At 36.1% G+C, this 13,487-nt stretch overlaps 2 protein-coding genes across 3 annotated transcripts; one reads left to right on the forward strand and one right to left on the reverse strand.

Annotated features, from left to right (window-relative positions):
* The first annotated feature begins 104 nt into the window (after positions 1-104).
* On the forward strand, positions 105-2,479 carry LOC110995881 (SH3 domain-binding glutamic acid-rich protein homolog). Its single transcript, XM_022263270.2, has 4 exons — positions 105-280; positions 378-581; positions 1,260-1,358; positions 1,439-2,479. The coding sequence occupies exons 1-4, from the start codon at positions 236-238 to the stop codon at positions 1,820-1,822; spliced, it is 732 nt and encodes a 243-aa protein (XP_022118962.2). The 5' UTR covers positions 105-235; the 3' UTR covers positions 1,823-2,479.
* Positions 2,480-9,561: 7,082 nt separating this feature from the next.
* On the reverse strand, positions 9,562-13,431 carry LOC110995871 (ceramide phosphoethanolamine synthase). Of its 2 annotated transcripts, XM_022263255.2 has the most exons (5): positions 12,787-13,431; positions 12,514-12,718; positions 11,970-12,256; positions 10,536-10,728; positions 9,562-10,429 (listed from the first exon to the last, which is right to left on the reverse strand). In XM_022263255.2, exons 1-5 carry the CDS (start codon positions 13,229-13,231, stop codon positions 10,015-10,017), a joined length of 1,545 nt encoding a protein of 514 aa, XP_022118947.1. In that variant the 5' UTR covers positions 13,232-13,431; the 3' UTR covers positions 9,562-10,014. The 2 variants fall into 2 exon arrangements, with proteins under 2 accessions (XP_022118947.1, XP_045486448.1); XM_045630492.1 differs by lacking the exons at positions 11,970-12,256; positions 12,514-12,718; positions 12,787-13,431 and adding an exon at positions 11,089-11,256.
* Between the last annotated feature and the right edge of the window lie 56 nt (positions 13,432-13,487).

The raw sequence follows: 13,487 nt of genomic DNA on the forward strand, positions 1-13,487 counted from the left end.
AATATACGTTAGTACGTTTGCTGTAAATGTCTGTCTAGGGTTCCTGGCTTCTGCTATAGTTTAAATGTCAATGTGTGAAGTGACTATACATATACATGACATTGACAGTAGCAAATAGGAAACTTCTGTAATCGGGAACTATTTTGAAAGCCAAGCCTTATTTTCGTCTAATTGATAAATTGTAATTAAAAACAATTTCTACCCCTTTAATACAAAAGAAATAAAATAAAACATTATGGTTGTCAAGGTTTACATAAGTGGTATTTCAGGAAACAAAGAAGTGAGTAAATTATAAGCCGTTGGTTGGAATGTTTTCTTTTTAGGTTTTACAAAGCTGATTCAGAATTTGCTTAATTTTTAACAATGTTCTGTTATAGGTGAAAAAAAGACAGCAAAGAGTACTGATGATATTAGATTCGAAAAATATTAAGTACGAAGTCATCGACATAACGGAACCGGGTAAAGAGGATGATAAGGATTTTATGCAAAACAACGCGAAATGTAACGGCGGAACTGTGAGCGACCCTAATCCTCGATCACCGCTGCCACCGCAAATATTTAATGATGAAGAGTATTGTGGGGTAAAAAAACTTTAAAATTTGTATTTCCTGCCATAAACCAATTTTGTTTGTTGGCTGATGATGACATCAGCATCATAATATTATGACTAATGTATTAGGAACTTATGGTTATACTGGGTTTGCTTAGTTTTAAAATAACATTGAAGAAAATAAGGATTATGGATTGTTGTTTTCTGATATAAACAATAATAAACAGATTGAAAAATAAATGTTAATATATATAAAAACGTCATTCTTATCTATTAGTTATCTACATCTTTAAGTAGTCATATTACTAAGTAATAAGACTACTTAAGTCTAGATATAAGTATTTCCTAAGAAACATATGTGTGGAATCCATGCTTAAGGCCTCTGTACAATCATTGATGTGAATCAATTTCTTTATTATTAATTTTTATTTAGCAAAATCATCTTGTGTGTGAATACAAATTAGTTTAAAGTGCATGCTAAATATAACTTAAAGTATTATTAAACTATAAAAGTAACTTTTTAACTACTCCCGTCCTGGTCGACAGTTTCCAATATTTTTTTAAATACAGTCTTTTGTAATAAGCTTATAGTAATTTACTTATATTTAAGCTTCATGCAGTTAAAAGATCTTTTTAAATTAGTTTAGAAAAAGCTTATAAGCTACACCCAATCTATTTTTTAAAATTTATGTATCATATTTATATTCAGGATTATGACCAATTTGATATGGCTAATGAAGTGGATACCTTGGAACAATATTTGAAGTTGGAAATACAATCTGAATCCCTTTCTGGTCCTGATTATGAGGTTGGTAATAGTGGAAATGCTAGATGGAAATTTTATAGATTTCTCATTTTGGAAATTGGTTAATGTTCTTTTATTTGCAGATGAGTATTGTGAATGGCAGTGTTAAGGAAGCCAGTATAGAAAAAACATATAACAACTCCAATGTTGATGCTTCTGCAGATAATGGAAATAATGAGGCTAATGAAGAGGCTTCTGCCAATGAAGAGATACAAGCTATGAACACAGAACTGGATAATAATCTATTGGAGGACCCCTCAGTTGATAATGAAGATTCTGAAAATAGGTTAAAACCTGAAGTAGATATTTCTCCGAAAGAAACATCTCCTGCTAACGACGAAAATGGCCATGAAAATGGAGTTATCAGTTCCCGTGAGCCATCAAATGAAAAAGACGACATTCAACAGACAAAGGAAAACCTTTCTGAAGCTCTCATTGAAAGTGAAAAGGCAGTATCTGCCGAATAGTCAGTCTGTTTTATTGCTTATCAGCTCAAATCAATTATAGCACTAAGCAGTACTCATTTATCATTATTTATAATCATTGTTCACATTATTGCAAAATTATATCAAATCATTGTATATAACAAAAGTATTGTTGAGATTTTGTGTTATGTAGCTATGTATGTTTACATTATTATAAAGTGGCCTACATCGCTTTAGATATAATTCAATGTAAGAGATATATTTTGACATTGTATTATTTTTATGAATAATTTAATAATGGATTGAATATTGGTTGTAATCCTTATTAACTTTTAGATAGCGTGCCTCTTTCTACGAGGATTATATTTGCCTATTATTTTCTGCATAATTTACTTTAAAGTTTTGATCTGGATGTATTTATATAAATAAAACGAGCAAACTACAAATGCTCTTTATGAACTGTCAGGTATATATGATATTTCATGGCAGACATGACATTTAACATGTTAAGAAATGCCAAGATCGAGACTCAAGCAAACGAGTCTTAAGGTGCTAAATTCTACCCTTATATGCGTTTTCTCGCTTAGTCAGTGCTTTTGTATTGTAATTTTAGTTTATTACATTTATTCATCAATTCTTAATATTAATAAAGACATTTTTAACAATTTTTTTCTTATAATAAATTACAGTAAATACATATTATCATTGTTTTATTATTTGATTTTTTTTTTCATCAGTTAATTACAACATAAATGCGGTTAATACCGCATGTGTCTTAGTAGACAAGACAAAGATACAACGAAGGTTCGAGTAATTTCTGATGCATCGGATATCTTGAACGATGTTGGTTGGCCCTGTAATAAGGTGGCTAGACCATGGAAGGCCATGCTCCTTTGAAGGCCAAGTATTAAAAAGTCATAGTTAGAGTAATGTGAAGATAAATTCCTTCCATTCAGACAATGCTCCATCAAACTCAAGAACACAGACGCGGCGGCGAGTCGCTCGCGTTGCTTTCCCTTAGCTTCCCTGACCCACACCTTCCATATGCGTGTTGTATGTCGTTACATTTGCCTTTGGTCGGGGAACAGCTTGGTACACTTTTTCTTTTTTATCGTAACGTCTCACTTCGGTCATGGGTTTGCTGCCAACGTAGGTCATAGATCATAGCCAACCTGACCTTTGGGAATTTGGGTTGAGTTATCATTGAAATGTAAGAAACGTTTAATTTCTTCAAAGCGATTACAGGATGATAACTCTAATTCCGTTATATCAGCAGGCAAGCTGGTATTGCCTAATAACTGAATTTCTGTTTCTGTTTTCTCTAAAAAGCTGTCCCTCCATCTAGTTTTTGCGTTACGTGAACTGGTACTGGTAAGTTCTGATAATGGAATTTCGCCTTCCATGTCAGAATCTGATTCAGGTAGTATTACCTATAGGTGGCCGATTCCTAGCCCGTTTTCTGTAGTTATTATAATCAGAAACCTTTTCATCAGTGGTGCCGTTAGGAAGTTTTTGAATGATGGTATGTATGTACACCACCATAAAATTTTATTGGGTCCATTATATGTCCTACAACAAAACAATATGAATCTAAAAATTGAGTCTCTTAGTATTTCATCCGAATGGGGTGTTGTTCATTTAGATTCCATTCAGCCTGAATCACATAGGTATTTATTGATGTTAAAAATAAATTTTCTATATCTCTAATTATAAAAAAATGTTTTTCATGCGATAATCGAACCTGCTGCCTTTCATTGAAATAAAAAAAAACCACAGTCCGCAAGTATTACGTTAATGCATAATGTACCAAATATAAACCAACAGTAAAAGGAATATTTCTGCATGTTAGCTCATATTTAGTTCAAACCTTAAAATAACATTTTCGCAGAGTAAAATCATAAAAATACAGAAAACCTTACCTTGTCCAGATAAGTTGCAATATTTCACCTACGTTACGTATTTTTACTAATAGAAATTGGGATGATAACTATTTTTAAACGAATTTTAAAAAGACACTTACGCGGGGCACCGGTCGAAATATGTCCTAACTTGCAACTCATTTTTAGTACAGTTATTTACTCAGAGATGGTGTTGTTAGTATTTAGTATGGAAGCGTATGTACCGTTTATGATCCTTCTTGAAGAAAACTAAGTTTTATTTATTCAAACATGAAATATTGATCAAAGAACGGTGTGGATCATATTTGTACCAAAATGCAGGAAAGGGTTAAATTTTATACGCATAATTTCAGGTTTCAAGAATGTCAGTATCAAAACCTAGAAAATGAGATATCTTATTTCGTTTTTTAATCTTAGGAATGGTTGATTTTAAATATTCCTGACTACAAGACTAACTATGTATCATTTTAAGTTCGTAATAATTTAGAGTAGGTACTTAGTAAAAAAGGCTGTCATAAATGATAATTGTTAGTTTGGCCTACTTAGGAACATTTTGGCCTTACAAAGACCCATTAGAATTATTATTACAAGAAGGCTATAAAAAAATATATTTAATTATATAGCAAAACGGATTGGATACTCATTTGTTATCGAAATAATAGTCTACTATAATTTTTGAATAATTTTTATGAGTAATATATTTTAAGTTCTTAGTTATACGATAATGTTCAAGGAATGTTCGTTGAGTTTATTAAAGAAGATTATAATAATATGTTAAGCATTATATTTTTCGTTTAAGTGAAAGGACTTTTTATGTAGTTTTAGTAAAAGCGGATATTTTGATTATAACAATTCTAGTTTCAAATTCTAGTTGAATTAAGTTCAACGGCTGATTTATAATATTGGCCTTGTATGCAGCCCTGTTTCTTGCAAAGCCGTTTGGAAGAGCTTTATAAAAGTTAAGTTTAAGAAATAGTGATTACGTCTACAATAAAAAAAGTAATTTATATATTCCACAATAAAACAAAGTGTTAATTAATAATTTGTTTCTTTCATTTATCTAGTAAATTAATTAATAAGATCGGTTTATTCGTTACTGTGGCCATCCATGGTCCACCCACCTTACAAGACCTTCGAAGTTTAATTATCACATGGAGACAACATTATATTTGCTTTGTCGGTGATATAATGAAGATGTACAGAATGGTAAAGATGTCCGAGGAACACACAAAATTACAATGCATCGTTAATTAACGCCCATTTGGAACGGCTGCAGCTCCATTCCTTGCTGTAGGAACCCTATTAAGGTTAGCCGACGATGAATGTTCCAGTGATTTTAAGTATTCTGAAGCTATGAAAGCAATTATTATTTTTTGAAAGCTATTATTTATGTTGGTGATTTAAAGGGGGAACCTGAGGATGTAGTGTAGGCAAAAAAGTTATATGTTCACTAGCTGACCCGGCAAACGTTGTTTTGCCATGTTTTTGTGTCAAAAAATTAATAAGTTTATAATTAACAAAAAAAACATAAGGGATGATTGTAGAGGGGTGAAAATTGTATGGTGTATCGTAAAAAAATAAAAACGAAAAATTTTGTCTAAAAAATAAATAAAAAAATTTAGGGGTGGACCACCCTTAACATTTAGGGGGATGAAAAATAGATGTTGTTCGATTCTCAGACCTACCCAATACGCACACAAAATTTCATGAGAATCGGTCGAGCCGTTTCGGAGGAGTTCGGTTACTAACCCCGTGACACAATTTTACATATGAGATATTCAAGAGATATTAGAAAAAGGCGGTATCAAAATAAAAAAAATGGTCAAGTAATTCTGAAGAAGTACTAAGAACACATTCAAGAAAACAACAAAACTGAAGATTCATTGGAATTTAAATTAGACAAAGTTATTAAAATCATAGGACTTACTTGAGATTTAATTATGACGGTTTATGGGAAGCTGGAGTCAAATCAGCAAAAAGACATTTACTTACTAAGAATTAATGGAAATGCCAAATTATCTTTTGAAGAGCTTTCAACGTTATTATTAGCACAAATACAAGGATATATTGTGATCATTAAAGAGGATGACTACTAAATGTTGCTATAAATACTACTACCAGGTTGCGTCAAAGAAGTCCACCCCGGAAGTGACGGATATTATTCATGTATCTAACATAACGTACACTTATGAACGTCAAAAAAATAGTAGATTTCCAAAAAGCTCCCATATTTATAATGTCTATCCCACGGCGCGCGAGGAACCCGCCCGCTAGGCCCGCTTGCGAACTGGTAATAAATTTACAATTAACTTCTTTTCTGACGTTGTGTACTTGTTTCCCTATGTGAATTTGTGTGTCTATGTGAAGTTGGGGAGTAAGGGGAGAACGGAAATAACATCTTTACCGGCCCTACAGTCAATCTCACCTGCACGCGTTGGTGGTTCGTTATGAATGGCCGACGGCGGCACCGGCCGCGGTACTCCCTGCTAGATAACGGACGAGGCTCTAGCGACCGAGCAATGGCGGTATATCCATACAACCGGCTGGGCAACCAACAGAAGAGGCAACAGCGGCCTTGAAGTATAAATAACTTCAAAAATGTCTGGGAGTGGAAGGCAACGGGAAACCACCACTCCTAATTTCCCAAGAGAGTCAGCATGAAAGGTCTAAGAACAGAAAGCGGTATGTCTGGCAATCCGGATGACGCCCGGCGCCATCTTCCCGGGAGAAGTGGTGTAAAATATGCTACGGGCCATGCGGCAGTGGATCGTCAGGCGCCGCATGGAAATTCAGCTACTGATGAAACTAACATCTACAAATCGATTCGTCATGCCCATCTCATCTGAACGTGGAATGTGCGCGTTCTTAATCAATCAGGTAAACTGCGAATTGTGGAAAACGAAATGCACAGAAAGAATATTCACCTGCTAGGGCTAAGCGAAACACACTGTAAAGGACAGGGTCATTTTACAACAGACCTAGGAAGTACAGTATATTTCTCGGGCCCGGAACTCGAACATAGCAGAGGAGTGGCCTTTGTTGTGCCGCGATCGCTGAACAGGTGTGTTATAGGATATAAACCAGTTTGTGATCGTATAATTACAGTTAAAATCAACACCATACCTTGTAAGCTAAACATCGTACAGGTATATGCGCCCACATCGCAATCTACTGTAGAAGAAGTGGAGAACTTTTACGAAACGCTGAGTAAGACACTGAAAGAACTTTCAAAAAGTTCTGGGGAACTTCAATGCCAAAGTTGGGATAACAACAGACGATGACCATCTTCGTCGTATTGCGGGCAGATTTGGGATCGGAGAACGTAATGATCGAGGCGAGCGTTTGCTACAGTTTTGCTGTGAAGAAAACTTAACCATCACCAATACATGCTTCAAGAAACACATCCGAAGACTGTACACCTGGGTATCCCCTGGCGACAGATGTCGAAATCAAATAGACTATATATTAATAGGGACCCGATGGAGAAGCTCGGTGACGAACGCTACTACTTACCCGGATGCTGACTGTGGATCCGATCATCAGCTCCTTGTGGCAACTGTGCAAGTGCGTTTTAAGAGAATATGTAAACCTAAGCAGGGTCCAAATATGCAACGTCAAACGCCGATGGATTCAGACAAGGTATTGCTCAGAAAATGGATGTGTTTCATAATGAAGAGAGAGATAGTAACAGCAAATGGGAGAGTCTCAAAAGGGTGATCGAAGAAACAGTTAGAGAAAACATGCTAGTGAAACCCGTAATGAAAGATTTCATAACACCAAAGACGGCCAAAGTCATCCTAGAGAGACGGGAACTAAAGGAAAATGGTATTCGCTCGATAGAAGATCAGCAACGGTATGCAGATTTGAGCCATCTGGTTCAACTTTACTGTCGGAAAGACTATGAACATCACATCAACGAAATCTGTCTCGAAATCGAACAGCACTCTTTGAAAAACGAATCCAGATATCTTTTTCAAAAAGTAAAAGAACTGACTGGTACTCGTAAGCCTACCTGTGCTATCGAAGGTACAGATGGGCGTCTAATTACAGATGTGGCTCAAGTGTTGGACCGCTGGAAGAACTACTACGCGGAACTATATGACGCTGAAGGGATTAGCAAGAGCAACTCATGGGCAACAGAAGACCCTGATATTCTACCATCTGAAATTGAGCATGCCATCAAAGCTCTCAAGTGCAATAAATCGCCAGGTAAAAATGCTGTGACAGCCGAAAAATTAAAAAACCCAGGTCACCGAGGTACAAAGGCTATAATCAAGATTTGCAACACCATCTGGCGGTCTGGAAGGTGGCCAAATGACTGGACAGAATCGGTGTTTATACCTCTGCACAAGAAAGGCTCTTCTAAAGTCTGTGGGAATTACAGAACTATAGCATTGATATTTAATGCGAGTAAGATCCTCCTCCATGTAATTAACCGACGTCTTAATTACTACCTTAGCCGACAAATACCTGAGGAGCAGGCAGGCTTCGTTAGAGGCAAAGGAACGCGGGAACAAATCCTTAACATTCGCCAAATCATTGAAAAGAGTAGGGAATTCAACACTCCCGTGATCTTATGCTTTGTTGACTATACAAAAGCCTTTGACTGTGTGCAATGGGATAAACTATGGAGGGTTCTACTTGAGATGGGATTCCTGAACACCTCGTAGCTTTAATACAGAATTTGTACATCGAAAACCGTTCCTTCATCAGGATGGGCACTGAATACTCCAATATGTTCCAAACAAAAAAAGGTGTGAGACAGGGCTGCATTCTGTCACCCGCACTATTTAACATATATGGAGAGTACATTATTCGGAAGACAATGGAAAATTGGGAGAAGGGTTTTGCAGTAGGCGGAAAGAGAATAGCAAACTTACGATATGCCGACGACACGGTTCTTCTGGCAACATTCATGGAAAATATGGAAGAACTGTTCCAAAGACTCCAGCTAGAAAGTACAAACATAGGCCTCGCAGTGAACAGAACAAAAACTAAACTGATGTTAGTGGATCGAGCCAGTAGGTAAGCTTCCACGTTTAGGCAACATCTGGAAGAAAAGAGGAATTGGCATCAAAACTAAAATAAGACTGATACGGGCTCTAGTTTTCCCTATCTTCCTGTATGGAGTAGAAACGTGGACCATCCTGGCTCGAGAACGACAAAGAATCGATGCCTTTGAGATGTGGTGCTGGCGGCGAATGCTCAGAATACCGTGGACTGCGAAGCGCACCAACACATCAATCCTGACCCAACTTCGCATACGAACTCGCTTGTCTACCGTATGCAGCGAATCGTATCGTATTTCGGCCACACAATGCGCAAAGGCGATGAGAACTTGGAGAAGCTGATCGTGGTTGGTAACACAGAAGGCAAAAGATCACGTGGCCGTTCACCAACCAGATGGACCGATCAAGTGAAAGACTCATCGTCTTCAAAGCTATACAACGTCATAAGAGAAGCGCTGGACAGAAACCGGTGGAAGCAGATAGTCCGCGCTAAATGTTTCGTTGCTGACCACGACGCTCAGAAATGAGCTGCCGACTAAAGAGAGAGATGTGAAGTTATTTTGAGTTGGAGTTTAAATACGCGACACGCGCAAGTTAGAGCTCGGCGTGGATTAAACGGTGCTAAGTTTATCCACAACTCGCATTTTTTGTTTAACATTTATATAAGATAAGCTCATTTTCAAAATATGTATTCTCTTTGATTAAATCCGAGAATCCGTCGCAGTTTATAGAAATATTTATCAAAATCAGAATTAGCTCAGATTCTTAAATGTGTATATTTTTTTAAGCATGGTATACAAATATGTCTGCAATCATTTTTTTGGTGGTTATTTAAACGTTCAGATGTTGAAAAATGAAAAATAAAAGTCACATAGATTTACAGGTTTCTTGTATTTCGAAATTTTACTACTCGTAATCGTGATATTTTTTATTTAATAATAATGACCGATTTTACCCTGTGTCAAATATAATTTATATATGAGTGCATTTTATTATTTGTACAATGACTCAAAACCATTAATGCTAATATTAAACCAATTTCGTGTTTATGGTTTAATTTATCTGGAAAGTTAATATTACCAAAACTTTTATGAATTGGAAATAAAGCAGGTGGCTATTGAAACTCACAAAGATGAAAGCATAATATATTTCATGATTATTACTTTGAGCAAATAAATTCCTTAAAAATTTCCTAATTTCTTAACTTAACAATAAATATGGAATAACTTGATATAAAATCTACAATGGAAATGTATAACGCTCAGGTATCTGAAGTCTCGGCGTACGTGTTCCCGAAATCTTACTACGAAATAGCCTCTAAGATGTTTCATTTATTTTTCTTGACGACCGGTGAGGGTGGATCGCTGAAGTCTCTGCGAAAGGACTCGCTCAGGTCCTCAATTCTGTGTTCACCGTCGGGGAGCTCGTCCAGCAAGCAGGCTTGCACGTTCTTGTCGAGGGTGACGAGCCTCTGGCGCGAGTTCTTGAACTCCTCCACGAGACTGAGGTTCCTCTTGATGCCGTCGACGAGTCTGACAACGGAGTACTCCCCCATGGCCGCACCCTCTTGAAGCTTGGTTCCCGCTATCTTCGCCATCGATGAGGTCTTCACGTCCGTCACGAGCTGGACGAACCACTGCTTTAAGTTGTTCAGGATCGTCACGGGACCCTCGTACTCGTTTGGCACGATGCCGTCCACCTCGGATTCGAAGAAAGACAGCAGCGGAAACCATATGCGAGTCCTGAAAACCAGTACCCTATTGCAATCTTCAGCTTTAAGTTTTACTTTATCTCACAATAACCTTGATTCCCACACACAGGATTCAAGTATAAAATGTGCGGATATACCTAGAAGAATCGTTCTGCATGAGCGCCTGGTTGTTCGACAGCGTGTGGTAATAGAGGAAGAGCCGCGACGTTATGTAGAAGGCGATGAAGACGTCGATGGAGTAGTGCTCGTGCGCAGCCAAAATGAAGAAAATACCGAACATGTTCATAACCCACGTCAGTATATGCATCAGGTACAGGCTTCGGGAAGTATCTGCGAACATATATGTATGTATCTGTTAGTTTATTGACTATGGGCAAACAAACTTCGTTCTAACCTTTGAACGTTTCTAACTCAAACTCGGAAATTTACATAAAAGTTTCAAAACTGAACTTCGAAGAAAATTCACGAGGGTGTTGACTCACCCCATTCTGCGTACAAAGCAGATTTATAATAAGGCAAGATGTTACGTAAACATTCATAATTATTAGGTTATCTTAGGAAAATATTTTTATTGCTTCGATACAAAACATAGCTGGTCATAGATAAAAGATAGTTCTTTGTAAGAATTGCATTTTAAGCTAGTGTAGCAGTGTAGTATGTATAGCAATCAAAATGACGAATTATACGTACGCTACTTTATCGTCAAGCAGGCGACAGCAAGGCAATAATAAACATATTTATTTTGATTTAGTCTAAGTTGACGTAATTGTACAGAGGCAATGGTGCCATTTCGTTATGTAAACAAATTAACAATCTCGCACTTCCTTATGCGCAAATCGAAGTCCGCAAATCACAATTATGTCAGTGGTACAACAAGATAAAATTGATTACATTCATTTAGGAATCGGTGACAACGTTAAACTTATATTATTCTTAGACATTCAAATAATAATATAACTTTAACGTGAGGCGTCCTAGTTCTTCGCAAATATAAATGTTTACGCAAGATCCAGGAACCGAATTGAGGCAGCAAGAAATCGCCATAAAATGACGTACGCCAAACTTTAGACTTAGAATGCAAAAACTTTATTTCCTTAACAACGGATGAAAATTAGAATAATTATTTAAATGACACGAAACAGTGAAATTGTATCTATAAAATATGTTTAAATATTCCTGGTGCAACAATGGTTACTGATGCTAATTATTATTCTCAATCACGAATATATTAATTGATTTTTATCTAACAATTGATGTAGGTCATGGACAATTGGGTAGGTCTTTATACCCACCCTACAATATGAAGAAAATAATCATTAGTAAAGCACATATTTCAGACAAGCAAAAGCCTGAATCCCTAAGTTTTAATCCCAATTAATACCTTTATGATGTTGCCACTGTGTTATTATAAAATTACATACATAATACACACATTACATTTAAAAAACAAATTTGTTGTCTTATAAAAAACTTGTACAACCTTACACAAAGAACTCCATGGTAACTTCTATAATAATATAAGTATGTAATATAAACACATCTAATAAATATCCACGATTAAAAATACTCACATTCAGTGATAAAGAAATTGAGTAGAGTCAAAGCCACTGTGTGCCCAGAGAACATGTAGTCACCGCAAGTCCGCACACCCCTGACTGACATTCCAGCACCACTCCATATGTCATAAGCCTGCTGAAGTCTTCGCCCCCAGACAGTCAGGTCATCGGCAGGTGGATAGAATCTAGGCTCACACTTTAAGTGAGAGCCGGGTACGGACAGCGATGTTATTAGCATTGTAAAACATCTCAACAGAAACACGGTCCCAGCCAAAGCAAAAAACCTTCTAAGAATTATAAACCTAAAAAAGAAAGGTAGGTCATAATTTAGGTTCTTTGGACTCTTATGTGGAAGTGACAGACATATTTTACAACAGTATTATTAGATAGAATATAAAATGAGTATAGAAATATAAATCAGCCCCTTTTATTGTTATTTAATCTTTTTTCCTAGGTACAAATAGAGCAATAAATTGATTCACATTACTCAAATTAAATCAGATTTAAACTATTTACAGAATATGCTTAATAGAGCTACACATATCATTATGTAACTTACCTATGTTTATGAAAGAAAAGTACTATTAGCCAAATAGCCATAAGTAGAGAACCAGTAATCTCACACATATCAAAAGCCCATGGAATATGGGGCACATTATCTAGGAAGAGATCAGGAAGGGGTGGATACTTTTTCATGTCTGGGACCTTATCATGCACTATTACCATGACCACAGCCGTCACCCAGGTCACTAAGAAAAGATAGCCTGGAAATAACAATTTTTTTAACACAATACAATCCAAGCAAACCAAAAATTTTTTTATTAATATTTACCCAATGCAATGGCTGTTTTCCATATCTCTGGTTTTAATTTTGATGCCTTTATGTCTGTGTAATTGGTCACGCAGTCTGTACTTCTTCCATACACCTCATTTTGTAATTGACTATGAAGATTATAACTTAAATGTGATAGATTGGTGCCCACAAAGTTTATATTTGTCGCGGGATTGGATAATGAATCATCAAATAAACCCAGCTCACACATAGCATTTCTATTATTTTTCTGCAACTTTTTCACTAATAAAATAAATCTTTTTCGATCACCAAGTTTTAACTTATCAAATGGATAGTCGTAAAAATCTCTGTCTAAAAAAGATAGCAAACATCGTCCGTCGATATCCTGAGATTTGCAAATTTCTACAATTAAACTACTTAATTTCTCTTTATGTAATAATTCAACAACTTCTTTGTTGCTCCATTTTACTATATCCGCATCCATGTTCACAACACTCGAAAGATATACTTTACAAAGAAAATAGAATTTTATTATAATTTTAATTCTAATGTCGCACTGCAAAATTTACCCTAATATTTATAGTTCAAAGAGAAAGTGCAAACATTATTTGAAATAATATTACTTTGATATTATACAGCTAACCTTTGTTTTCAATATCCCTACTACGCCATACCTGTTTGTCAAGTGTGACACTGACAATTGCCATTGCATATATACGAAAAGCACAGACCCTTTACTG

Source organism: Pieris rapae, chromosome 12 (genome assembly GCF_905147795.1).
Source record: "Pieris rapae chromosome 12, ilPieRapa1.1, whole genome shotgun sequence".
NCBI classification, from domain to species: Eukaryota; Metazoa; Arthropoda; class Insecta; order Lepidoptera; family Pieridae; genus Pieris; species Pieris rapae.

Excerpts from the sequence above, each read along its gene's own strand:
- LOC110995881 (XM_022263270.2), top strand. The coding sequence starts at position 236 with ATGGTTGTCAAGGTTTACATAAGTGGTATTTCAGGAAACAAAGAA. Across the intron at positions 582-1,259 it reads ATGATGAAGAGTATTGTGGG|GATTATGACCAATTTGATAT; the intron begins GTAAAAAAACTT and ends ATTTATATTCAG. Across the intron at positions 1,359-1,438 it reads TTTCTGGTCCTGATTATGAG|ATGAGTATTGTGAATGGCAG; the intron begins GTTGGTAATAGT and ends TTTTATTTGCAG.
- LOC110995871 (XM_022263255.2), bottom strand. The coding sequence starts at position 13,231 with ATGGATGCGGATATAGTAAAATGGAGCAACAAAGAAGTTGTTGAATTA. Across the intron at positions 12,257-12,513 it reads CTTTTCTTTCATAAACATAG|GTTTATAATTCTTAGAAGGT; the intron begins GTAAGTTACATA and ends TTTCTTTTTTAG. Across the intron at positions 10,729-11,969 it reads CAATTTCTTTATCACTGAAT|ATACTTCCCGAAGCCTGTAC; the intron begins GTGAGTATTTTT and ends ATATGTTCGCAG.